The sequence below is a fragment of the Eptatretus burgeri genome, chromosome 5, assembly GCF_056783735.1.
Source record: "Eptatretus burgeri isolate ZD-2024b chromosome 5, Ebu_testis_v1, whole genome shotgun sequence".
Classification (NCBI taxonomy): domain Eukaryota; kingdom Metazoa; phylum Chordata; class Myxini; order Myxiniformes; family Myxinidae; genus Eptatretus; species Eptatretus burgeri.
Window position 1 is genome coordinate 68,331,183 of NC_140965.1, and position 24,984 is coordinate 68,356,166.

General features: G+C 43.9%; 2 protein-coding genes across 3 annotated transcripts in view; one reads left to right on the forward strand and one right to left on the reverse strand.

Moving 5' to 3' along the window:
- Nucleotides 1-905, reverse strand: part of SERPINC1 (serpin family C member 1) — a 46,547-nt gene extending 45,642 nt beyond the window's left edge. The window contains exon 1 of the mRNA XM_085882280.1: nucleotides 751-905. Within this exon, the coding sequence (XP_085738406.1) occupies nucleotides 751-798 (48 nt within the window). The 5' untranslated portion in view covers nucleotides 799-905. The remainder of the gene's footprint in view (nucleotides 1-750) is intronic.
- MRI1 (methylthioribose-1-phosphate isomerase 1) lies at nucleotides 684-20,302 on the forward strand. 2 transcript variants are annotated; one of them, XM_085882288.1, is made up of 6 exons: nucleotides 684-909; nucleotides 6,029-6,264; nucleotides 9,941-10,110; nucleotides 14,160-14,336; nucleotides 14,742-14,966; nucleotides 15,212-20,302. In XM_085882288.1, exons 1-6 carry the CDS (start codon nucleotides 778-780, stop codon nucleotides 15,337-15,339), a joined length of 1,068 nt encoding a protein of 355 aa, XP_085738414.1. In that variant the 5' UTR covers nucleotides 684-777; the 3' UTR covers nucleotides 15,340-20,302. The 2 variants fall into 2 exon arrangements, with proteins under 2 accessions (XP_085738414.1, XP_085738413.1); XM_085882287.1 differs by lacking the exon at nucleotides 684-909 and adding an exon at nucleotides 4,744-5,010.
- The last annotated feature ends 4,682 nt before the right edge of the window (nucleotides 20,303-24,984 follow it).

Here is a 24,984-nt window from a genome sequence, read left to right on the forward strand (position 1 = left end):
AAATCACGCTCTGCACGGGTAAATTTGGCAAACAGGACGATCAATTGGTCCGTCACCAAAGCGACAGGTGGGATCTGCCAGTTGTCTGTCAGGTAAACATGGGACGGGACGTCCCTGTGAGGATGTTCGCTTCTCTGAGATGTAAACCAGTGAGTGTTTTGCTCGATATGGAGTGCAAATTCCTCCACAGCTCCGAATGGAGTGGTGAAAGCGAACAAACAATCCTGAATTCACAACGTAACTTTGGGGAATTCACATGGAACTCTTTCTTCTCGTCATTCCTTTATTCATTCGCTTTTATTCTCTCCCTCATTCCACCCCACATCGATTTACCCCTTTATTAACTCGTACCACCGCTTCTCCCGCAATCCGCTCCCGTGGCGAAATGTCTCCTCTTGGATGGGAGGAGCAAACAAACAAAAACAAACACACCAACACCATAACTCTGCCCCTTAACTCCTCTCCGCTCCTTAACTCCTCCCTCTCCCCGCCCCTTAACTCCTCCCCCTTCCCGCCCCTTAACTCCTCCCTCTCCCCGCCCCTTAACTCCTCCCTCTCCCCGCCCCTTAACTCCTCCCTCTCCCTGCCCCTTAACTCCTCCCCTCCCCGCCCCTTAACTCCTCCCCTCCCCGCCCCTTAACTCCTCCCCCTTCCCGCCCCTTAACTCCTCCCTCTCCCCGCCCCTTAACTCTTCCCCTCCACGTGCCAACTCCGGCCTCACGCCATTGATCTACTCCTCTTAGTTTTTACCTGGTCCTCCTCACTCTGTAGCACGCCATGGTCCTGGAAGCGATCCATTACCGCCGGGGAGAGCTCTCCATCCTGAACCAGCTTCTGCTCCCGCAGAGTGCGCAGTACGAGACGCTCGGAGGGGTACGGGACGCATGGCACGCCATCCGGGACATGAAGGTGCTCAGTCGGTTTGTGTGTTGTTTTGGGCTCGTTCGGAGTGCGTTCGTTGTGCAGTGCGTTGTGGTCACCTGAGTGCAGGGGCGTGTTCCGTGAGCAAGCGGCTCCCTTGATTGGAAGCGCTCAAGCCGGCACGGAGGGGGTGGAGTGTGGGGTGCGGGGGTGCGTGTGGAGCGCGTGGAGAGTGGACTGCAGGGGCTTTTGATTAGTTGTACATTTAAATCATGAGGATGAAAAGTAGAAATGCCAATAAAAGTGTGAATTAAATTCGCGTTCTAATGACAGGGGTTCTAATGACAGGAGTTTTAACGACAGGGGTTCTAATGACAGGAATTCTAATAACAGGGGTCCTAATGTCAGGGGTTTTAATAACAGGGGTTCTAATGACAGGGGTTCTAATAACAGGGGTTCTAATGACTGGGGTTATAATGACTGGAGTTCTAATGACAGGGGTTCTAATGACAGGGGTTCTAATGACAGGGGTTCTAATGACAGGCGTTCTTATAACAGGGGTTCTAATAACAGGAGTTTTAACGACAGGGGTTCTAAAAACGGGGGTTCTAATGACAGGGGTTATAATGACTGGGGTTATAATGACAGGTGTTCTAATGACTGGTGTTCTAATGACAGGGGTTCTTATAACAGGGGTTCTAATGACGGGTTTTAACGACAGGGGTTCTAACGACAGGGGTTCTAATGACAGGGGTTCTAATGACAGGGGTTCTAATGACAGGGGTTCTAATGACAGGAGTTCTAATGACAGGGGTTCTAACGACAGGGGTTCTAATGACAGGGGTTCTAATGACAGGGGTTCTAATGACAGGGGTTCTAATGACAGGGGTTCTAACGACAGGGGTTCTAATGACAGGGGTTCTAATGACAGGGGTTCTAATGACAGGGGTTCTAATGACAGGAGTTCTAATGACAGAAATTCTAATGACAGGTGTTCTAATGACAGGTGTTCTAATGACAGGTGTTCTAATGACAGGGGTTCTAATGACAGGGGTTCTAATGACAGGTGTTCTAATGACTGGTGTTCTAATGACAGGTGTTCTAATGACAGGTGTTCTAATGACAGGTGTTCTAATGACAGGGGTTCTAATGACAGGGGTTCTAATGACTGGTGTTCTAATGACAGGTGTTCTAATGACAGGTGTTCTAATGACTGGGGTTCTAATGACTGGGGTTCTAATGACAGGTGTTCTAATGACAGGTGTTCTAATGACAGGGGTTCTATTGACAGGGGTTCTATTGACAGGGGTTCTAACGACTGGGGTTCTAACGACTGGGGTTCTAACGACAGGGGTTCTAACGACAGGGGTTCTAACGACAGGGGTTCTAACGACAGGGGTTCTAACGACAGGGGTTCTAACGACAGGGGTTCTAACGACAGGGGTTCTAATAACAGCCTCTGAACATTTCACTGGTTGTTGTGTCGTTTTGAATCCGACTACCATTTTTGCTCACCGAGCAAAGCACATCTCTTCATCACTCGTCAGATCATAAGGCAAGCGGCTTGCAAAGCGGTTAATACGGAACGGTTGGCATGGCAAGCTGCTTGCTAACGGAACACACCCTGTTTTGATTTTGTTTGCACACGACAGTGAAAACGTGTTGAGCAGTGACATTGGAAACCACGTTATTTTACCACGAAGGGGTGATGTCACTACCGGTACCTGCGAAAGTGTTTGTATGATGACCCTGCACACGGTCTCTCTTCTCATGTGTAGATATCTCACCAATGGGAAGGAGGATCAGCGGGGAACACCGACGAGGTCACTGGCAGCGCAAACCAAGTTTATTCATGAAGCGGTCAAACACACGGTCAAACACATGGCCAAATCCGTCAGGGATATGACGACAAAGCGAAACCTTGCCCACAGTGACATCTACCGGCAAACACCCAAACAAGAAGGCGTCAAGCGGCGGGTAGCCTGACAGCAGCCATTTTTACAGCCATTTTTCCCTGCTGAGTAGGGGTTAGCTTTTTCTTGAGGCAATGTTTTATGGCCGGATGCCCTTCCTGACGCCAACCCTGGTCGCCTCTTACGACACACAGGGATATGGTACACCTATTCAAACCGGGGCATACACCAGGACCAGGACACTGGTACTCATTTCGCCGACCTCGGAAGGATGACAGGCTGAGTCAACCCCCTGGTGTTAATTCAGCAGCCAACGGGGCTCAAACTCAGGACCTCAGGATCCCAAGCCAGACACCCGAACCACTACGCCAACACCAGGCTGGGTAGCCTGACAGAATGACGAAAATCATGCAAATGACGTCACTGTCTCCTTGACTTTCAACATATATCGTCAAAAACACATTGACATCCTCACTTTTGTCCTTCAAAATTATCTGGTAAAGATTGATGAAGATAATTGAAAGTGTTCGCGAGTTATCACACTCTCTGTAAATACCAAGCCGTGCTGTGTCATAACAAACGAGACACAGACAGACATAACGTTCCCTTACCTCCAGATTTTACACACATTTACGCTGTTGAACCAATTACCCGAGAGAAAAACGTCGGTTACCTTTCCCCACGGTCCTTCGAGTGCCACAGTTTGAATACAAGGTCGCGTGAGCGCTCACGTGACTTTCGTTTCACCTGTGGACGAGCTCGAGGGGCTTTTTGTCATACAGGTGTGCTTTGTATAAAGTTTTACTCCAAACAAAACTTAATTACAGTCATTGAGGATTTCTTTTTATTCGTGTACTTTACATGTATGAACAGGATTTATTTATTCATATGCAGACAATGGCTGCTTGGCTGTATCATTTTCTGGGGGCATGGCTGTGCCGCTGATGCAATGCCCCTTGTTACCAGCACGCTAGTACTCATTTTGCTGACCTCAGTAGGATGACAGGCTGAGTCAATCCCACCTGGTGTTAATTCATCGGATAACAAGGGCTTGAACTCAATACCCCAGGGTCTTAAGCCAAGCACTTGAACCATTAAGCCAACACCAGACCTTATGAACAGGTTTAAGGGGTCAGACGTAATCTCCTTTTAATATCGCATGCGCCTTCACCAACACGATTCCATGATTTGTTGTATTCAGTTACTCATCTTTAACGAGGCATTATTTTTGTTTAATATCATTGTGCATTGGATATTACCTGCTTGATGCTCGGTATAAGGTTGGAGCATGAACGATCGATGCCGAGAAGGCAATGGCAAACCACCCAAGATAACCCTTGCCAAGAAAGTGCTTCAGCAGCTCCAACCCTTTGTAAAGACGATGGTAAATCGAAATCAAATCAACAACACAACGACACAAGTAACCAATTAAAGTTGAAACCACTCATTCTTGTCATTCCCTTCTGGCGATGTCACGGCATTAGCCAATGGAATCACTTTGCAAGTAGAATAGCATAAAGATAACACTGCTAGCAATGACACAATGTATACACTTTACTTTTGTACTGCATTGTAATATGGATATTTCATATTGCGTGTATACAAATATACTGTTACGTTTGTGGGGAGGGTTAGATAATACCATAGAGCAGATAGTAATGTATAGAGTAGCATGGTCCATGTACGAGTAGTTAGCTAATCTCAATGTAGTAAGTAGGGACACGTCAGCTTAAGGATCATCTTGTTTGAATGAGCACCATGCAGGGGGTGGTGCATGGTAATAATTAATTAGGGATTATAGTTAAGGAAATTGTGCCGTATTATCCCCATGTAAAGCTCTACTGGGGGCGCCGGGATACTTTACAAGAGAGAGGGGCACAGCTTGGATCTCCGAGAGGGGGGGGCGGAGCGTTGCCCAGGGAGAAGAGGGAGCAGCTAATCCGGTGGTAGGCGGTGTCAAAATGGTTCGTTTTCAGTGGAGAACATGTCTGAGGAAAAAAAAGAGTGTGGAGAGGAGGACTCTGAGCAAAACAGTAAAGGAGGTCATCCAGTTTGCCCGCCTTCGCCCTGTGCTTGTTCATCTGCCTGCTTGCTGCCTGTTGGTCAACCTGCCCATCATCGACTTCATCCCTCCTCATCGCATGCTCGTGGCTGCTCTGCGACCATCCTTCCACCCGCTACCACCAGAGCAGAACCCCCTGGTTTTGTCCCTTTCTCGTCTGTGATCGAGTCCGAAGTGAGGCGCCTTACTTTCTTTGGATTCATTTTTACCTCTCCGTATATAATTAATTATTTATCATTTGCATTCCCTTCCTTCCCTCCCAACCTGCCATTGTATTCCTTTCGCCAAGTAGATATTCCCCTGTTATTCCGTTCAGGAATAAACCCGTTTGTTTTACAAGAGCTACGGTTCTTTGTTTCTCTACACGATCTGCGCGCACGTTGTTCCGAATTCATTGCGGACATCGTCTGAGGGAGTAAAAAGCCAGTTCGACTCCGTCCAGCGTCGGTGTTCATTGACCTCGACATGACAATACGTCAGGGCAGAAGTATCATTATTTGTCGGGGCAACAAGGAAACCTGAAACCTATATTGTGGGTGAAATTAAACCCACCTGACTCGTTTATGATTTTCATGGAGGGCATAGTCTGTCTCCCCCTGCTCCCCTCCACAGCTGCCTGCTCTGGTCTTCATTGCCCTCAAGGTGATTTGAAATTGCTATGAAGAAGGTAGTGCTGTTCGGATCCCAGAATGAGTCAAAAACTAAAAAAAAACCCATCGGTTCTATCTCCTTTAGCGGGTGTTAGGTGGACTGGAGTCCTCCAAGGGACCAAAGTATTTCTTCCTTTTTACTGGTATCACTTTCTGAGAACCATCTTGTGGTTTTGCTGTTCTCACAACACTGCATCCAGGACAGCCACCAACATTTTGAAACCCTGACAACGGTGTGTGATGCTGACCAATGTGTCCAACCCTGATGAGCCTGTCATGAGTTGCTTCCAAGTTGATATTTGTGTATATTTTGAAGTTTTCAGTTGATCCTTTAAAACATTTTCCTTTTCCATCCCCCATGCGTCATGTGTGAAATACGCTTGGCAATAGAGGATGGTCTCTTTCTCATCTATGCTACAGTTCACCCACCTCTTTTGCACCTCTTCTGTTCATCTGGTGCTTAGTGAAAACGTGCTGTGTACACATGTGCGCATTCATGTATGTGTATCATATCACCGTGTGCTTACTTGTGGATGCTGCAGGTGCGTGGTGCCCCGGCCATCGCGGCAGTTGGCTGCCTCAGCCTTGCTGTTGAGTTGGTGCACAAAGACTTTTCCACTACAGAAGAAGTTGCTGAATTTGTCCATGAAAAGCTGCAATGTCTCGTGTCTGCACGCCCAACTGCAGTAAACATGGCACGCGAAGCGCAGGAACTGGAGGTGGTGTTCAGGGAGATGATCAGGAAAGAGGGATCAACAGCCACGGGAGTTAGAGATTGGTGAGTGTGTGTGTGTGTGTGTGTGTGTGTGTGTGTGTGTGTGTGTGTGTGTGTGTGTGTGTGTGTGTGTGTGTGTGTGTGTGTGTGTGTGTGTGTGTGTGTGTGTGTGTGTGTGTGTGTGTGTGTGTGTGTGTGTCGTTGGTTGTTATCTCCATTTGCAGGTTTAAGGAGGTGGAACGAAGTTCTCCCAGGACTCAAAGTATCCACCTCTGCTTCAGTAAGGTATCACAGTTCATGGACCAAGCTGTTGAACTTTGTTGTTCTCAGAGTTTTGTTCCGTGCTCTTTTCAGGATCATCACCGAACCCTGGACCTCCTCCAATTGTAGTTTGTTTGTGGTAATATTTCCAGGGATGGTTTTCAAAATCTCAGTGAGACTCTTCTTTAGTATTCCTGTTGCTCCAATTATCACTTGTGTAATTTCACCACCCCTCATCTTCCAAGATCTCTTTATCTCATTTGTGAGGTCCTGGTATTTGGTCATTTTCTTGATTTCTGCATTATTTAAGCCAAAATCACTGGGTACTGATGTCTCAATCAGCAATGCTGTCTTTTCCTTTTTGTTCCTGAGAATGAAGGCCGTTTGCAAGGCTTTGTTTTCTATGTTCATGCTCGATGGTATCATCAGGTCGTACGTGAGCATGACGTCCTTATTTTCAATGATTTCCCTTGGTTCATGATTCCATGAGTTTTCTGCAAATGGGATGTTGAATGTTTTTCAGATATGCCAAAGAATCCCTTTGCATACTTTGTTGTGCCGTTGTGTGTAAAGTTGTTCTGATAATGGTTTTTTGCATCCTGAAAGCAGGTGATTAGTACTTTTTGTTTCTATTTTGCAGAACCGACACTTGTCCGTCTGGCTCTGTCCTGCCATCTTTTAAAATCCACTGATGTAGTGTCCTTGATCTTGGGTATTCATTATTATTATTATTATTATTCGTTTTCCGTCCCAGTTGAGCTGACCTCTTCTTAGCCATTCCAATGATCCTTCTTTGTCGATCCCAACTCGGTCAAATTGTTTTTTTGTGTTTTCCTGCTCTTTTGTCCTTCTCCCAGTTGTTGGTGTATATTTGTTATTTCTTTTTATATATTTATTTTTTTTATTTTTTGCAATTATTGGTTGGGGCTGTATTTGGTGCCTCTTCATTTTCCTGTGCGCTATCTGCTATTCACACCAGTTTTTGAAAATTTCTTGCAAGGTGAATTAGGGATACTTTTTCAGGTTTGTTTTGTTCATGTTTGTTTTCAAATTGAATCCGATAGTCTGTTGAGCATGTCACGTACTCAGCTGGTCCTCCACTCGTCACTCTGTACACCTGGTTGAGTTCCATCAGGCCGCTCCCTCCCTCTTGTCTCAGCAGGTGCATTCTCGGGATGCACTGGTTTTTATAGAACATTTTGTGGACGGTTTGGAGTTTTCTTGTTTCGATGTCAAACTAATTGATTTCTGATTGTGGCCAGTTTATTATTCCACAGCTGCATTGGAGCACTGGTACTGTGAGTTGGTTTATGACCTGGGGAGAGATACATTTTTTTTTTTCTTTCTGGATATGCTTCATTCTACATAAGTATTCTTTGGCGATTGTTTTGCGCATTTGTTTATGACATATTTGATGGCCCTTTTCTACTCTGAGGTATTTGTATGATGCTTTGTTTTCTAACTGCTGTGTTGTTCCAAGTTTAATTTTTATGTTATCTTTTTTTGTTGGTTTACCTTGTAGAAAAGTCCACTTGGCACACTTATCTAGTCCAAATTCCAGTTGAATGTCCTCAGAGAACTGTTTTACTAGTTTTCGCTGTTTTGTCAATTTTTCGTCATTCGGTGCGAAGGGCTTTAAATCATCCATGCATAGTAGGTGTGTAGTAGGGCGTGGGCACGTGCCGTGATGTTCTTCGCAGTAGGGCGCGCAGACACAATAGTAGGGCGCGCAGACACAATCCGTGACCATGTCACCTCTCCTGGTTCTTGGATTTTCTTCCATTGGTTGTTTGGGTGTATCCGTGTCCTCACATGCCTGGTGTTGGCGTAATGGTTAGGGTGGTGGTCTTGCGATCCTAGGATCATGAGTTCAAATCCCATTTGGCTGTTGAATTAATACCAGGTGGGGGTTGACTCTGCCTGTCATCCTTCCAAGGTCGGCAAAATGAGTGTCAGCATGCTGGTAATCTGCGGCGGAGTGACGACCCGTCCAGGATTGTGCCCAATAGCCAAGGAGACTGCTTAGGCACCATCAACGCTCTGTGCAGAATATGGTCCCAATGGATGGAATGGATCCGTGTCCTTGTTTGTTAATGAGTTTACTTAGTGGGCCTAGAGCCAGGCTAAACAAGAGTGGGGGAAAGACTGTCTCCCTGGAAGATTCCATGCCATATCTTCACATTTATTATTTTGATATTTCCTTCTGAGTGCTGTAATATCAATGTAGTATTCCAGAGCTCCATTTCTGCTCATTCTGTTTGATTATTTTGTATTTTCGTTTTTAAAACTTACAAGCATTTTATCACCCATGAATGTGGGTCATTGTGAAAGCTTTCCTATAGCCTTTCCAGGCGATGGACAATTTGGTTCTTTGCATTTTGCAATCTTCAAGTGTGGCCTTGTTCAGTAGTAGGTGGTCAATTGTTCCATAACAACCTCTCTTACATCCCTTTTGTTCTGCCTCCAAATCTCCTTGTTGTGTTAGGTGATGGTACATCATTTAGATAATGATTCCTGTTCAAAGTTTTTTATGTTGTTGGTAGGCATGTTCTTGGCCACTATTTGTGAGGAAGTTGGGTTTCTTCAGATTTTGGGATGAGAAATGTGTTTCCTTCTATGAGCCACTCATCCACACTGCTTTTTCCTCTTGGATCAGTTCGTTGAATGTCCTGGCGTAGTGATTGTGGAGAGCATCAAGTTGTTTTAGGCAGAAGTTTGGAATTCCATCTGGGCCTGGGCTTTTAAAGTTTGGCATTGTTTGAAGTTGTTTTCAAATTTTTGCTTCATCAATAATCACTGGGGGCATTTCCCCGAGATAGTGCCTCTTCTTTTCCAAGTCTGGGATCCATTCGGCTTCCTTGTTATGTTCCTTTCGATCCTCAAAAATTCCTTTCCAGAATTTTTCTAGCTTTTCTTTTTCAGGGGGAGTTGATACCTTCTGCTTTTGTTTCCTTAATTTGCGGTAGAAGCTCTTCGGGTTACTCTCAAGCATGTGGTTTTGTTTTCTCCTGTTGTTTGCTTCCTCATAGTTTTTATTTATTTATTCTATTCTTCCTCGCTATCATTTCTATTTTGAGTTTGTTTTCAGTACCCAAGCACTCGAAGTCTTTGTCTTTGATTTTGTAGTTGTTTTTTATTCTTTGGATTCTTTTGTTTTTAGTTTTGGGCTTCTTTTTCCTTTCTTGAACTGTTGCAGCTGACCTGCTTCCTTCCTCAGGTGTGTGTGTGTGTGTGTATACAAGTCTTATTTGCATGATGAACAATCTGTTCATTTTCAAGATTAACATGTACTCTTTATTAGCTGTATGAGCAGTCTCAAAACTCTTCACCTTTACCATGCAGACCCCAAAGTGTCTCGATAAAGCGATCCCATGACCGAGTCACTGAAGCACGACTGGCAATTCACAACATTTAAAGTTGAGGGTTTCGTGTGCACACAGTTTTGACGTCCTTACAATGTGAGTGCTGATTCCCTTAGGTTGGTCACCAAAATTGAAGGAATTCCTGAAAGGGACATCCAGGTAAACCGCAACATCGGACAGCACGGTGCACGGCACATCATCGCACGTGCCAGAGATCAGAAAGTTGTCATTCTGACACACTGCAACACGGGGGCACTGGCAACGTGCGGCTATGGCACGGCACTTGGTAAGCTTGCACAGCATTCCACATCAGTGTATGGTTGAGGAAGTACTTTATTCCAATTAAATTTTATATTTTGAAAAATTTGGAACATGGATCGAAACACAAACCTGCAGTTAGCAGTAATTTGCCAAAATGGCAAAAACAGAGGAGTAAAGCAATTGCTTCAGTCTGTCTGTCTGCCAGTCTGGCTGTCAAACAAGATTGATAATTAATCATCCAAACAGGAAATTTACTGTTTTAGGGATGTCATGAAGGACACAAACAACAGGCGCAATTCACTAATTTAAGGTGGTATAAAAGAGGGGGAATCAATGGCGGGAGACTTCCAAACAAATGTTTTAGTTTGTTGCAGGTCTCCAAGAGTTCCGTGTGGTGGTGGTTGTTGCTGTTGTGGTTCTTATTGGGGGTCAATTTTTGAAATGTGCACCCATTGGTCAGACAGCTGCCTGACCCTGACCGCCCACATTTGTTGCTTGATTTCCACCCACCATGGCACCCAGACAAAATAATACGACCACAATCTTGGTTTTTCTGGTCGGCCGAAGACATCAGGCCTGTAGACCTCTGCTGATTATACACTTCCCAGTTTTGTTGCATCAGATTTGCATCGGCTTTGTTTGGGTCGAGTGTTACTCATGATGAGGAACCCCAAAATATCTAATCGATGTTGAATAAAATGATTAGTAAGGTTTAATCAAGCCCGTCAGCACACATAGTATGCGCCTCCCTAAATAAATAGTGTTACGGAATTTTTGAAGCGCCCGATATTGGGATTAAACCATCCGTGACCATGTAACAAATGAGCTCATTCTAATATTACCGTAGCGGAGGCTGACATGGATGAGAGGTGTTGAGTATTTTGTATTTTATATTTTATATTTTAATAGCGCATTCAATGTGTTTCCTAATTGCGCTGTTCATCTTTAAAGAATGCTTTCAATGTGCGTTTCCCAATGGGCCGTTACTGGATTTTGTCGCAGGTTGTGACCACAGTTTTCTACAGCCTTTAAAACTTTAATTTTATTTAAATTGAATTATACATTTCAACACCGTAGAACACAAATCGCATCGTTATCCCCACACTTTTTAGAATAAATGGGTGGGGGTAGGGATATTGGAATCCTGTCCGTCTGTCCTGTCTCACTATCTCCTCCTAAATGGTTGTGCATAAATTCACCAAACTTGGTAGCTATGATCACCACATGGCAAGAAAAGGTGCGAGAGCTGTATCATTTTGGAACTGCTCCCTGGGGTGTGGTCAAAAGGTCAAATACCAAAAAATGCAATTAAGAGCACATTTTAAAACTTTGAAAAATGAAACTTTCTATTTTCAATCAATATTGGAGGACACATGAAATATGTAACTACATTTTGGATTTGACCCCCAGTTCATGCCACAGAGGGTCATGGATCAAAAAAGATTTTTTTTTTCAACTCAATTTGATATTTGGTTATTCCTGGTGGAACCTTTTGCCATCTTTCAACTTTTCTTAAGGTGGGAAGCATGGGGATTTGTGATTGTGCACCATCAACTTCGGTGTAGTTTACACTTCCAAAGACCTTCAGTTATCAGTACTTTGGCATTATTATACACCATCTTGACCAATCAAACTTACTGCATGCTCTTGTCGAGAGGGGGGCAGGGTGGAGCTTCGATATTCAGCCAAAAATGGTGGCTCGTGCTCAGAAATATAGATCGTGCACAGAAACGCAAAACATGAGTTGAAAAGACTCTTCCGATGTCCTTTTTCTTAAGACTGTGTGGGGTAAGGTGTTATTAACTCTCTAGTTAAAGGAGGTACAAGTTTTCATTATTCGAGGAAAGTTTACGAAAATCCAGTTGGCATAATAAACGAACATTTTTCAAATGAGCAAATAATTTGCCAAAATGTTGACCTGCACTAATATTGACATGCGTGGGCCCATTGTGCCAGTATTTGACACACTGGCCCATCAGTTGTAAATAATTTTCAATGATCATCTGGTTGAGATTTCACAGTACGTACTCACCAATAAATGCATGTAAGTGCACAGTCCTTGGTGAATTATTTTATCAACAGCAAATCCAACCTATCGCTTCGTTGACAGGAATATTGCGCTAGAGAGATTCCGGCAGATGTGACGCCCAGTTTAACGTCCATCCGAGAGACGGCACACACATTGCTGAATCGCTCTGCCTGTGAAACGCCGGGATGACAGTTTATAGCTAGGTCGGGATTCAAACCCAGGCTAGACAGAGTGAGCATGCGTACCGAACTCCGGTAGTGAACTGTGACATCGCCATTGAAGCTTAAAAAGCGTGCGCCAATTGGCCTATCCAAGTACTCCAAGGAAACGATTGAAGAAACTTTTAAAAACGAAACATTTAATTTTTTTATGTCGTTATTTATACCGAAGTAATGGGTCGTATAATGAAAGAAGATCATACAAAAGGGGAAACGTGGTATAAAATAAAATTGCACATTTTCAGTGAGCCAGCCACTGTCTGATGCACCGCATAACAAAGCGGGGCCAAAGGTAGGCGAGTGGCCCCTGACCTTTGTTCAAGTCGATCGATATACAATATTTAGTGACAATGTGAAGATTGTACAGTTCTCGCCAAGTGGCTTAAGCACTCCAACGAAACGGTTAATAAGGAACGGCTGGCTTGGCAAGCGATTAGAAATCACTGATCTGTCATAATAAACACCTCCCGGAGATGCCCAAAATGTCAAACTATGTCCGAGTTGGACAAATTAACACATTTTTATTCATTATTTTGTATCTTTAGCAGTCAGAACTGCTGCTAAGTTAAATTCTGGAGCTTAAATTTTGCCATTTGGCTTGGTTTAAGAGATTGTAGAGGTTTCGGCATGTGCAGAAATGAAATAAGGCCACAAACGCTGGCGTCTCCGGGTGTTTGTAAGCATTGCAATGTACCCAGCGATTCTGAGTTATGGTGATCAGGCATTCGATAATATGAGTGAGGAAAGGGGGGGGGGACTTTATCGTTGAGAAATCATTGTGGCCTGTTCCAAGTCAAGGCATTGTTGAGCAGGCCAAAAATAAAATGGCGACTTAAGAGTCTTGCGAGCTGACAGAGGGCTGACCAAGATGGTGTGCCACCATAGTCTTAAGGCTTATTTTAGCTTTTCGTGACAAATACCCCCTAAATTATCTTCAAAAGGGGTGTTTAAATTAACTCAAACACCAAATTTTCATTGATGCAACACCTTGGAGTTCCCTTAGTACGCATGCAAAGTTTGGGGCTACTAGGTTTCATGGTTTTTGGAGTTATGGAAAAGATGGATGGAAGGACACACTCTGACATTAGTATCGATAAACCTGGCAAATAATTTTGTGATGAACAAGTTCAGTTTGTTATCTAAAGTAGGTGACGGACATGTCACCTGTTGCATCCCTTGCAACAACCCTGACCTTTTCTTGCTCTTGTTTGTCTGTTCCCTTGATTTTTACTCTGATGCTCTGATTCTTGTTGCTCTGATGGAGGATTAAGTTTGATAGCCAGTTGTTTATCACAAACCAAACCTCTAATATAATGTTTTGATAAAGGTAATGGAGAATTATCCATTCTGGTGGTTCCTCATCTTGAGGTCTGCAAATTTTGACCAAAAATGATTTTGCTTCTCTTTTTCCAATCTCCTGTGCAGACCCCATATATATATATATATATAAAAACACCAAAGGGTCTGCGGATGCTCATTCGGAAAACGTTGAGTTGGATGAGCAAGTTAAATCAAGATGTCAATGTTTGTGAAGTAACTGTGATTATGGATATGATGTGAATGCAATACGTTCTTCTGGTCCTAAATGCATAATACTTGAATATCTTATTGTTTCTCATAATGAGATTATTATTTAGTTTGCATTCAGCTTTTAAAGCTTTGCTCCCATTCAACACTCAAACATTCATGACTCGTCATGAGTTTTCTGATGTTTTATCAAGGGTATGGGTCTACCTACCCAACTTTTTGAGATTCTGGTTTAAACCGTGAAGGTGATTAAATATTGACTTGTGGTAACAACAGAACGATGTGTGGCGGTGTTTGTAGGAGTAGTACGGGCGTTGCATGAGGCCGGTACACTCGAGCGAGTGTACTGCACGGAGACACGCCCATATAACCAAGGTGCACGGCTCACGGCTTACGAGCTGGTAGCCGAGGGAATTCCTGGCACGTTGCTGGCCGACAGCGCGGTTGCTTTCGCCATGGCTCAGAAAAAGATCACGGGTCAGTGAGCAAAGGACAGCATAGTGAAGATTACAAAGCGTGTTTGTTTGAATGTGCTGAACACAGGGAGTGGTTGAAGTGAACTTTCATTGTTGCGAAGTGCGTTGCTGCTACAACACACACACACACACACACACACACACACACACACACACACACACACACACACACACACACACACACACTTTTAATTTCCCAGGGTTGATGTACTATCAGTGACAAAACAGGACAGGTAAACAAGGGACATACCAGTTAATAAATCCGTCATACGTCGTGGAAAATTCCAGGGGGACGAAGTGAGGAAGCAAAGGGTTTGTTGTGTTGTATGAAGGGTTTTGGTTGTGTGCAGCAACATGAGAAGGTAATTTGTTACCATTTTGAAGTGGTGGACTTTGTCTTCCTCAGCTGTGGTGGTTGGTGCGGACCGGATCGTGGCAAACGGAGATGTCGCAAACAAACTAGGGACCTTCTCTCTGGCACTGGCAGCACACTACCACCAGATTCCGTTCTATGTGGCAGCTCCTTCCTCTTCTTGGGATCCCAAATTGCCCTGTGGTTCATCGGTGGTCATTGAGGAACGGACGGCGGCTGAACTCACCCACATAAACGGGCAAAGGATTGCTGCACAAGGTGCTCATTAAGATCATTACCTTGGTGATGTTAATAGCACGGTTGTTTAATTTGTGCGGTCATGCTCTCATTTAACTTGTAGAACAATTGGACAGCTACCTCCGCACAAATGCAATTGCTCTATGGTGGCCTAAAATGTAGAAGTTGATCTATTCCACCATAAAATGTCACCATTTGATCCCTTCTCAATATATTTTGTCTCCCATCCCATTTATTCACCTTTACTACTCTTCTCTACGCTGCAGGTATTGATGTGTGGAATCCAGCTTTTGACATAACGCCAGTGAACCTCATTACAGGTGGTATCATTACTGAGCTTGGGGTCTTTCCAGCTGCCAATCTCACAGCAGCTATGTTGGTCTCAAAGAGATAGCTCGCTTACCATGTGTCCATTCTCACGAGTGTTCTTCAAAGTGCAAATCAAATGCATCTTGTATGGGAAGGATGTGGCTTTCTAACCTGTACCTAGATGTCTTCCCTTCCCTCAATCCCTTCAACCCCAGCCACCCCTCCCCTCAACCACAATTCCCTCTCCTCAACTACAATTACCCCCTCCACATCAACTCCTCTCACCTCAACACCACTTCTCCCCTCTACCCCCACCACTCCTACAAAATCTTCATATTCTTAATTAGTGTAGTTCATACTCCTTAATTGAACAAATGTTTGTACCTTTATTCCATGGAAGAAAGCATCGATCCAATTTACAAGTTTTTTTTTTGTGCAAGGTAAGGCACAGACTTCAAAGATTTAATGTGGTTTTGATTCATGTCATATTTTATTATTATTGATCCTCATTGATCTAGCCTTGTAACAGGTTATAAACCTGCGACTCATTCATTCATCACTTGTTACATCCAAAGTCCCATCATTGGCCATAAAAGGATTATATTGTTATGGTCCCGGCATCGTGGGGGAACCATGAAGGATGGACTGCCCGGGTTACTCGTCGGACTCCCCAGAATTGCAGGCCATTGCACATGAATAACTTTGTGATGCGGTGGGTCACTAATCGACCGCGAATGCCAATAACTCGACCACGTGACTTCGGATCCTCCGTCGAAGAAACCGTTTACCTAAGGGTCACGTGACCTCCTTTCCGGGGAATGCGCCCTTGGTACGTACTTGTGTTAACCAGATTACTTACCGGATCAGGTGCAGCCGAGTGGTACTGCCAATCTACGAACCGGCTCTGAAGAAAATCTTTGGGGGATCATGTCCTGGCTAAGCTCAGGTGCCGGCCATGCTGAATTAATGAAGGAAAACACAAAAACAAGCTGGGAACATTTCTACACAGGGTATTTATTTACAACCAAAGCAAGGAAAGGTATGTGGCACAGTGATTGGGAGGGAAAGCAAGGAATTCATGAGATGCGGCAAAAGACGAGCAATCTTACAAAAGCAGACACAGAGCAGAGTTATCCCCTTATATCTTCTACCATCTTAATTATGCTAGGACAGGCGCCATCACGCACATACACACAAACCCGAGGAAAATTAGACAGCCTCGAGAGAAAGAAAGCAGGTGAGGGTAAACGACCTCTCAATACCTGGTACGGTCGGCAGACCAACGCAACCCAGAACACTTATGGAGAGGTAGGTGGGAGGAATACTGGTTATGTCTAGGATGTGGGGTCGGAGGTGTAGGGTGGTGCCACATCTTGCAAGAGGAAAATGTGAATGCAAGTCAGTACGTTAGCTCCTTCGGTTCGGCCCACAAAAGAACCCACATTAATGTTCTCGTATGCGTCCACAGTAGATGAGGTAGATAGAAAGATGGAAGAAGAAGATGCATCAGGAAAAGTCCCTATGTGTCAATGTCTGTAAGTGTAAATGTCTGTACCTATTGAGGATCGCTCGAATGGAGCGGCTCCACCTTATGGCAGTAGGGTGCGATCCCCCCTCCCCACTTGGTTACGAGGACTCGCGGCACCTTTCACTCTGCACCGACCAGCTCGCTGACTGCCTGCTTGTCAATCCCGTCCGCTTCTGCATTCCCTCAGTAGTAACACCGACAGCCCCGAACACGAAGGCGAGCAGCAGCAGTGACCAGCTCGCAGGGCGAACAGGACTGACCTGCGCAGGCGAGCAGGCTGACTGAACGAGCCACGAGCAGGCTGAGTGGAAGATCGCCTGACCCAAAAGAGACGCTGACTGGAAGAGCGACTGACCCAAGAGAGGCTGACTGGAAGAGCGACTGACCCAAGAGAGGCTGACTGGAAGAGCGACTGACCCAAGAGACGCTGACTGGAAGAGCGACTGACCCAAGAGACGCTGACTGGAAGGGAAGAGCGACTGACCCAAGAGACGCTGACTGGAAAAGCGACTGACCCAAGAGATGCTGACTGGAAGAGCGACTGACCCAAGAGATGCTGACTGGAAGAGCGACTGACCCAAGAGATGCTGACTGGAAGAGCGACTGACCCAAGAGATGCTGACTGGAAGAGCAACTGACCCAAAAGAGAAGCTGACTGGAAGAGCAACTGACCCAAAAAGAGTGTGACCCAAAAGAGAAGAGAGAACTGACTCCGTTCTGCCATTTTTTTGAGCTCGGGTGAAGGGAGGGGCCGTGGACCGGATCTCAGACGAGCCACAGGCAAAATCCCGCTCCTTGATTGGGCCACAGCGTCCATAGCCACGCATCGCCAGGCCTCAGAGCCAGAAACTGGCTCAGTCACTCGCCGACCTTGGCACGGATCGGAGCTCCGAGCTTTGCATGCGGTTGCAGTCGTCAGACGGGTGCTCCGGCCCCAAACGTGCGCTGCTCTTCATTCTAATATGGAATCGTAGCGAAATCCTTGCACTACCCGCGGGTCCCCTCATTAGCCGCAGCGCATGTTCATGCCTCGCGTTATGCCTTGGAACAGCTCGACCCACGTCCCCTCCATGCCCCTTTTTGGTTTCGGTGTGGATTTGGCGACCATGGGGCAGTTACGGCAGTTGTAGAGCAGGGTGTTCTTGTCTTGACATTCTTATTGAGAGTTGGTGGCGTCTGTAAAGGCGCTGTCACACCTTGACGATTTACCTAGCAATGGCAACGTATAAAAATGTATGTAAAACGTTGGCGTACGCTGAAATTTTGATGTTTTTTTTTTTAAGTTTTGGTCGTATTCATAACGTGTTGGTCGTATGCATTACATGTTAGTAACGGGCACAGAACGTTTCGTTGTCTTATAGATAACTTGTACCAATGAATGCTTAGCCTGTTGTCGGCGTTCACAACCTATGCCCAACGATAGTTTAACTTCGGCATAGCGCGCTGCACGTATCGCTGACGAACTCGTGGCGTAGCCTGTTAAAAACCTGCCACACGCCGATTTAAATCATAACCGCCTGAGAATTGGAATTGTCAACCACGCAGTCACACCTTGACGATTTAGCCAGCGTATGCCGACCTATGAAAAATTTGCCGAACCAAGCTGGCACACGTCAAATACGGTATGGGTAAGTTGTGTATACGTTAAGATCTCGCTGAAAAACGATGAAGTACGCTGTCGTATTTCGTGGTACGTCTTTTATGTCGTGAAATTTCAAGCATGCTGAAAATTTTACGACGTACTCGCCGTATGGTACACACGTTCCGCTACGCTGGGAATAGGTTGTAGGCACGATATGCGATCGTTGACGCATGTCGACACAAGTTCCTTGTAAGTTACTCATAAGTCGAAACACGTCGAGGTAATGTTTAGCATACCCGAAACTTATATTCTCCGTGAAGGCACATTTTCTTTTTTTCTCCTTGGCTCTGTGAAGGCACGTGACGAAATATGTGAAGTTGTTTTTTTTTGGTTTTTTTTGTTTGTTTGTTTTTTGTTTTCTTTTTTCTTTCAAGTCTATCATGAATTTTAAAATATATTCGGACATTTGCTTTTAAGTTTCGATGTGACAATATTCACAGAGGAGGAACGATAAATAAGACGTGAGCAAACTGAAGAGGCAATCGGACATGACGAAATATCGGAAGTTATTGTTTTTTTGTTTTTTTTTAAACTCTGCCAATACGCCATTATACGGTAGCTGTAAATTAGAAACACGTTCAGTAAGTTCTGTGGTCGTCCGGAAGACGTCAATCAAATACGTCAATATGCGTTGGAGGTACGTTACACATAGGTTCAAAGCACGTTACTCATAGGTTAGAAATAAGTTTTGGGTACGCTAAGCATTACCTTGACGTGTTTCGACTTATGAGTAACATGCCTCGACGTGTGTCAACGATCGCATAACGTGCCTACAACTTATGGCCAGCGTAGCGGAACGTGTGAGTCATACCCCGGAATACGTCGTAAATTTTCAAGCATGCTAAAATTTGAGGACAACCGCAAAGTACAACGATGAAAGCCAGCGTATTACGACGTATGGCAGTGTTTTTCAGCATGCTCTTAACGTTTACAAAACTTACCCATAACGTATTCGACGTGTGCCAGCGTTTTAGACAAATTTTTCATAAGTCGGCATACGCTGGCTAAATAGTCAAGGTGTGACAGCGCCTTAATGAGTGTTGATTGCCATGTCGCATCCATTGTGAAGACCGAGTGCCACGTGGCGCTCGTAGTGAAATGGACAAATAAAAGCTGCGTGTTGGCGTGGGTTACTGCTGGGGTATTTTTTCCCGATTGTAGGAAGTGGTTGCGGTGAACATGGTGAGGTTTGGTGAGCAGAGTGAAGTCTGAGGTGAGGTGGCGGTTGGGAATTGGCACGCATATTTGAATGGGGAATGGGCACGCAAACTCCAAGAAAACGATGTACCGGTGCGCTGTTGGCCGGATGTGCTCGCAGTGTGAGCATGCTGGAGATGCTCTAAGCGTGTTGCTCATTCTTGCATGGCGTGCTTGCTTACACGGTTCATGTAACGGAAAGGAAAAGGTTAAAGTGAGGATATAAGAGATATCAAAGACCAAACTACAAGTGTCCCACGCAATGCATCTTTCCCCTTTTTACCCACTAAACATAATGAAGGGACTATCTAAGACATATACTGTTGAAATAACTGCCTTGGGAACCACTGTATGTTGTGTGCCATTGCCTTAGAGGCATGCAGTTTTACAGAACCGCAACAATATTAAAACAGGTGGAAATGAAGGAAGTAAAGTAATTATTCCAGAACACAAGGCATACATGAATGGGATACTTTGTTATGGAATGCTTGGAAAATTGATGAAAACCTGAAATTTCATTGTAAATATTCTCATGGAGTTGTAATCGAGTCTCATACATGGGATTCGTGTTACTTTGATTTAAGTTTGTTTGTCTGAGGCGTCATATTGTTCATGTAATCTGTGAGTATGCAACAAGATTCCCAATAGTCATTACAGAATAAAATCCCTGTATGCACTTGATCATAGAGGAGTGAAAGATTGCTCAGGTGTGGGGAAATGACGGGTTACTAGAAAGTGGTACTCGGGTCTTGTATACCTGGAACAAAGTACTCTCCACTCTGTCAGCGAAAGTTGAATGTTTTCACTAATGATGGATCAAACAGCTACCATACAAGATCACTAATAGGCCACTGTAGTTACCCCGCACAGATAACACAAGTAGGGTTATGCAGTTGGTTCAGTCTGTCAGTCTTATGATCGATGAACCATTTAATCTAAGCATTTTGAACAATGTAGAACATCCTGCATGGAAACACAAAGCAAGAGTTGAAAAGACCCTTCCCATGTCCTTTTTTTTCTCTTTGAAGACTGTGTGGGGTAAGGTGTTCTATGAACTCTCCAGTTAAAGGACGTACAACTTTTCATCATTCGAGGAAAGTTTGCTGAAACCGAGTTGGCGTCACAAATAGACGCTTTTCAAATGAGCAAATAATTTGCTCAAGTGTTGGCCTGCACCAACATTGACTAATTGCCTGTACTCCGAATTTGGCAAATTGTATGGAATCTCATGCACGCATGCACACAGTGCAGTGAAGCAATTGCTTCAGTGTGTCTGTCTCTGTCTGTTTGGCAGTCAAACAAAATTGAAAATCATTCCAAACAGGAAACTTGCTCTTCATGGGGAAATCATAAAGAATGCAAGCAACAGGCACAAAGAACGAATGTAACGTGTTAAATAAGGCGGTGTAAAAGAGGATGCATCAAAGGTGGGAAACTTCCGATTCAATGTTTTTAGATCCTCGTGGAGGATCTCTTAAGTCTTACTCACGTTGTTGTTCTTCATCTTCTCCTTGTGGACTTTTTTGTTTCACAGCCTACAGTTTTCATTGAAACTTCCTGAAACTTTGCATATATATGTAAAAATACCCTGCACAGACAGTAACCATCTCCGATTTTGAAAATTCCTCCTAGAAAAAAAAGTTATGACGTCAAAATATCTCCGCTAATGGACATCGCCTACAAAATTATCTCCGAAACTAGGCAAGCTTTTTGAATTCTGTTTGAGCGAATCGAACAGGGCATTAGCAGAGATGAATTACCGCACATATGATACATCACTATGACGTCATATCAATTTTTATGACGTCATTCCTATTTTTTGACTTTTTTGTTTCACAACCCAGAGTTTTCATCGGATCTTCGTGAAACTTGCCATGTATATGCAGAAAGCCCACGCGCAGGCAGTAACCATCTCCGATTTTGGAAAAAAAATCTGTCTGTTTAGAAAAAAAGTTTAGAAAAAAAGTTGACGTCATAATATCGCCGCTAATGGAAATCGCCTATACCATTATCTCCGAAACTAGGCAAGCTGTTTGAATTTTGTTTGCGGGAATCAAGCCGGGCATTAGCACAGATAATTTATCGCAAACCTGATACATCACAATGTCATATTCGTTTTTATGACGTCATCATTAAGAGGACGAGGATCTTAGCACATTTGAGCTTGTTTTTTCCAATAACATCTAAAAAATTTATTTCTGTTGAATACAACACTCGAGAATACAAATCGCCTTATTTGCAGTTCCCAAACCTCCAGTTTTTCATTACTTGGGCAAAATCGTACACAGTCTGGACCAATCAAATTTGCCACTCATGCTCTCAGGGTGGGGGGTGAGGGGGATTTTTGAGATTCTTCTTCTTCCTTCGATAAACTGTTTCCAATAGTCCCATGTCCTTTTTCTCAAGACTGCCCAGGATTAGGTGTTCAATGAACTCTCTAGTTATCGATTTAATACGTATGCAAATATGGTGGGATCTTTCACCTACATACTCCATCGTATTAAATCACATCCCTCTTCTTACTCCTTTATCCTCCAACATCAATTTCCTTCTCTCCCTACTTTCCTTCCTTGCTCTGATCTTTCGTTTTGTCAATCTACCCACTTCCTTGTGGACCGAATAAATAGACGGTCCATTACAGACTTCTCAATTTGTTTGTTGTGTCGAAACAATTGTGCAGAAATTCACCAAATTTAGTAGTTATGATTACCACATGGCAAGAAGGTGCGAGAGCAATATAATTTTTGGCTCCGCTACCTTGGGATAGGGTCAAAAGCTCAAATACCAAAAAATGCAATTACGGGTAAATTTAAAAACTTTTTCTCATGAAACTTTGCATATGCAGTCAACATTGTGGGTCGCATTAAATATCGAATGAGTTTTTTTTAATTTCACTTTGGGTCACAGTTGTCAAAACGGAAACTTTCTTTTTTTTTAACTCAAAATGTGATATTGGGTCATTCGCGGTGGAACCTTTTGTCATCTTTCAACTTTGCTTTCAATGAGAGCATGGGGATTGCTATGGGGTGTGATCAACTTTGCCTGGGTATCATTTTAAATCGCATGGTGATCTACGTACAATTAGACTGGATTTTCGCCTCGTGTGACATTATCCAGAAATGGAATGCGAATCATTCAGTGGGAGGAAATGCCGAGAGGTTTTTTTTCATTTGGCTTTGTGACGGTTTGGAAACATTCTGATCCGATAGGATTGGAAAATTCTGAACTCTTGTATTCACGAATGCATGTGGGATTAAACCTTGATTTGGAACGCCAATCCATCGTTATTTACAGCCACAGAGGTTTGTAATAAATAGCTTAAGGACAGGCCATTAAGTGGAGATTGTTGCATGATATCCCAGGCAAAAATGAAATTGTTAGAACTATGGTATATGAAAGTTGTACTCTCATACCATAATTGGTTTGTGCTTTCTGTTGGTGTGCGTGGTTTATTTTTGTCCTGCATCTTTATTTATTTTTCTTTGTCTATTGAGGGGTGAACCTTGCAAATAGTTTTTGTAAGGTTCATTTGGCTGCACCTGCATGGGTTTTAGGGTTGAGTTGCAACCGTAACCCAAATCCTATCCAGGTTCCTCCTGATGACTCCATATTTATCTATCGAGGTTCCTCCTGATTACTCCAGTGCTGGGTTTGACGACAGTTCTAATTGCAGTAGTCTGCAGGGAATAACTATTGTAAAATGATGCTATTGTGCCTGGGGTCGATTACTTGAATCATTATGATGTGGTTTCTGGAATCTCTTATAAACACATTTGTTCATAACCGTTTGTGCAATGTAATGAACTCGTGGAATTTAAACACCCACCCTGGACCTCATTTTAGAATGATGATCACATCACAAACGCCAATGATGGGGTTTCAGTTGTGTCTCAACAAGCCTACACTGAACCTTCGTTTGCTTTGGGTTTTAAAATCCAACGTAATCCTCGAAAATGTGTGATTATCACAATCCTTACACCATCTTCGTTTCACTTTCCCACACAATTACTACTTCCTTTTCTCTCGATTGTATGTTCCTTTTCCAACAAGCAACTCCCTGTTATACTCTTCCACAAAAATCCATCCTCCCCCCCTCCCCCACCCTTCTACGACCATTACCAAGTGGATCCCAAACCCCAAGTATTGCCTCACACCACATTGAAAGGTCTGAAACTCTCTTTGTACACAGTACTCGATCCAAAATCATGCAAAATGTCCACCTCCCCTGAGCTCCTACGCAGTCCCAATAACACGTCCCGCCATCCAATGATTCCCCAATGACAATGCCTACAGTACAGGTTCATCAAGCTTGTGTAAACGCTCTTTTGTCCTTCCACTGAGGTCCTTGTCCACATTCATACCACAAAACAAATGGGGGAATTGTTTGAATGTTATTTTAATGAGGATCTGAATAATATTTTCTATTGCATGAGAAACCAGCATGTAATGAAAAGAAAGCTTCATCCATCAAATTGATTACTGTATGGACAACTTTTCTCATTAGTCTTCCAGCATATCACAATCATTCGGCATTTCATTTCCATCACTTATGGTCTTCATGAAGCCATGCCCTTGCCTAACAGCCTTCGCTGTGCAGTTATGGGCCGGCACACTACGCCATACCACAACTGGTAGTTTAAACGACAGTTTCCTTTTGTAACTCATGTAGCTGTGTGGGAGAGGGCACATGAAAGTGATGCCCATTGGTGACAGAAACAAATAATTAAACAACATATGCTCCAGGGTCCTCCGAGGTGCAAGGAGCAGTCGGGCACAGAAATGTACTGGAAACCTTTGGGTGGAGAACAATCTATAAATTGTGTACACACAATGAAGAGGGGGGGGGGTATTTAAAAAAAGCAAGACAAAAATATCCATGGGGTCTTACTATAAACCACTGAGCAAAAGGATCAGTATGCAATGATCACATGGACTTACATAAGTCATACACAGAACTTGGGATCACCTGTTTCTGCCTTCAAATATCATCAGCAAGAGAAACGTGCTTCGTAGTGAATGATGTGTGCGCCAAACACTGTGGACAGCCATCAGTCAATGATGCTCTCATGTGCCCCGACCACAACTCTACAATACTAGTCATGATCTGAATATTTTGACAAATGCTGCAATTAAAAGGTGTGAGGGAGGGAGAGTAGTTGTAGAGGGAATGTGGCAATAGATGGGACAGAGGAATATATCCACTTTTTTAAAGATAAGATCAAGGCTCATGGAAGAGTGAGGAAATGAAGAGTATGAACTGGTTGTGGGGTCATCCAACTGTGGCAACAGTTGGACACAATAAGCAAGAAAATGAACGAACAGGAAATGAGGGGAGGAGATGGAAACCTGAAAGAAGAGGATGG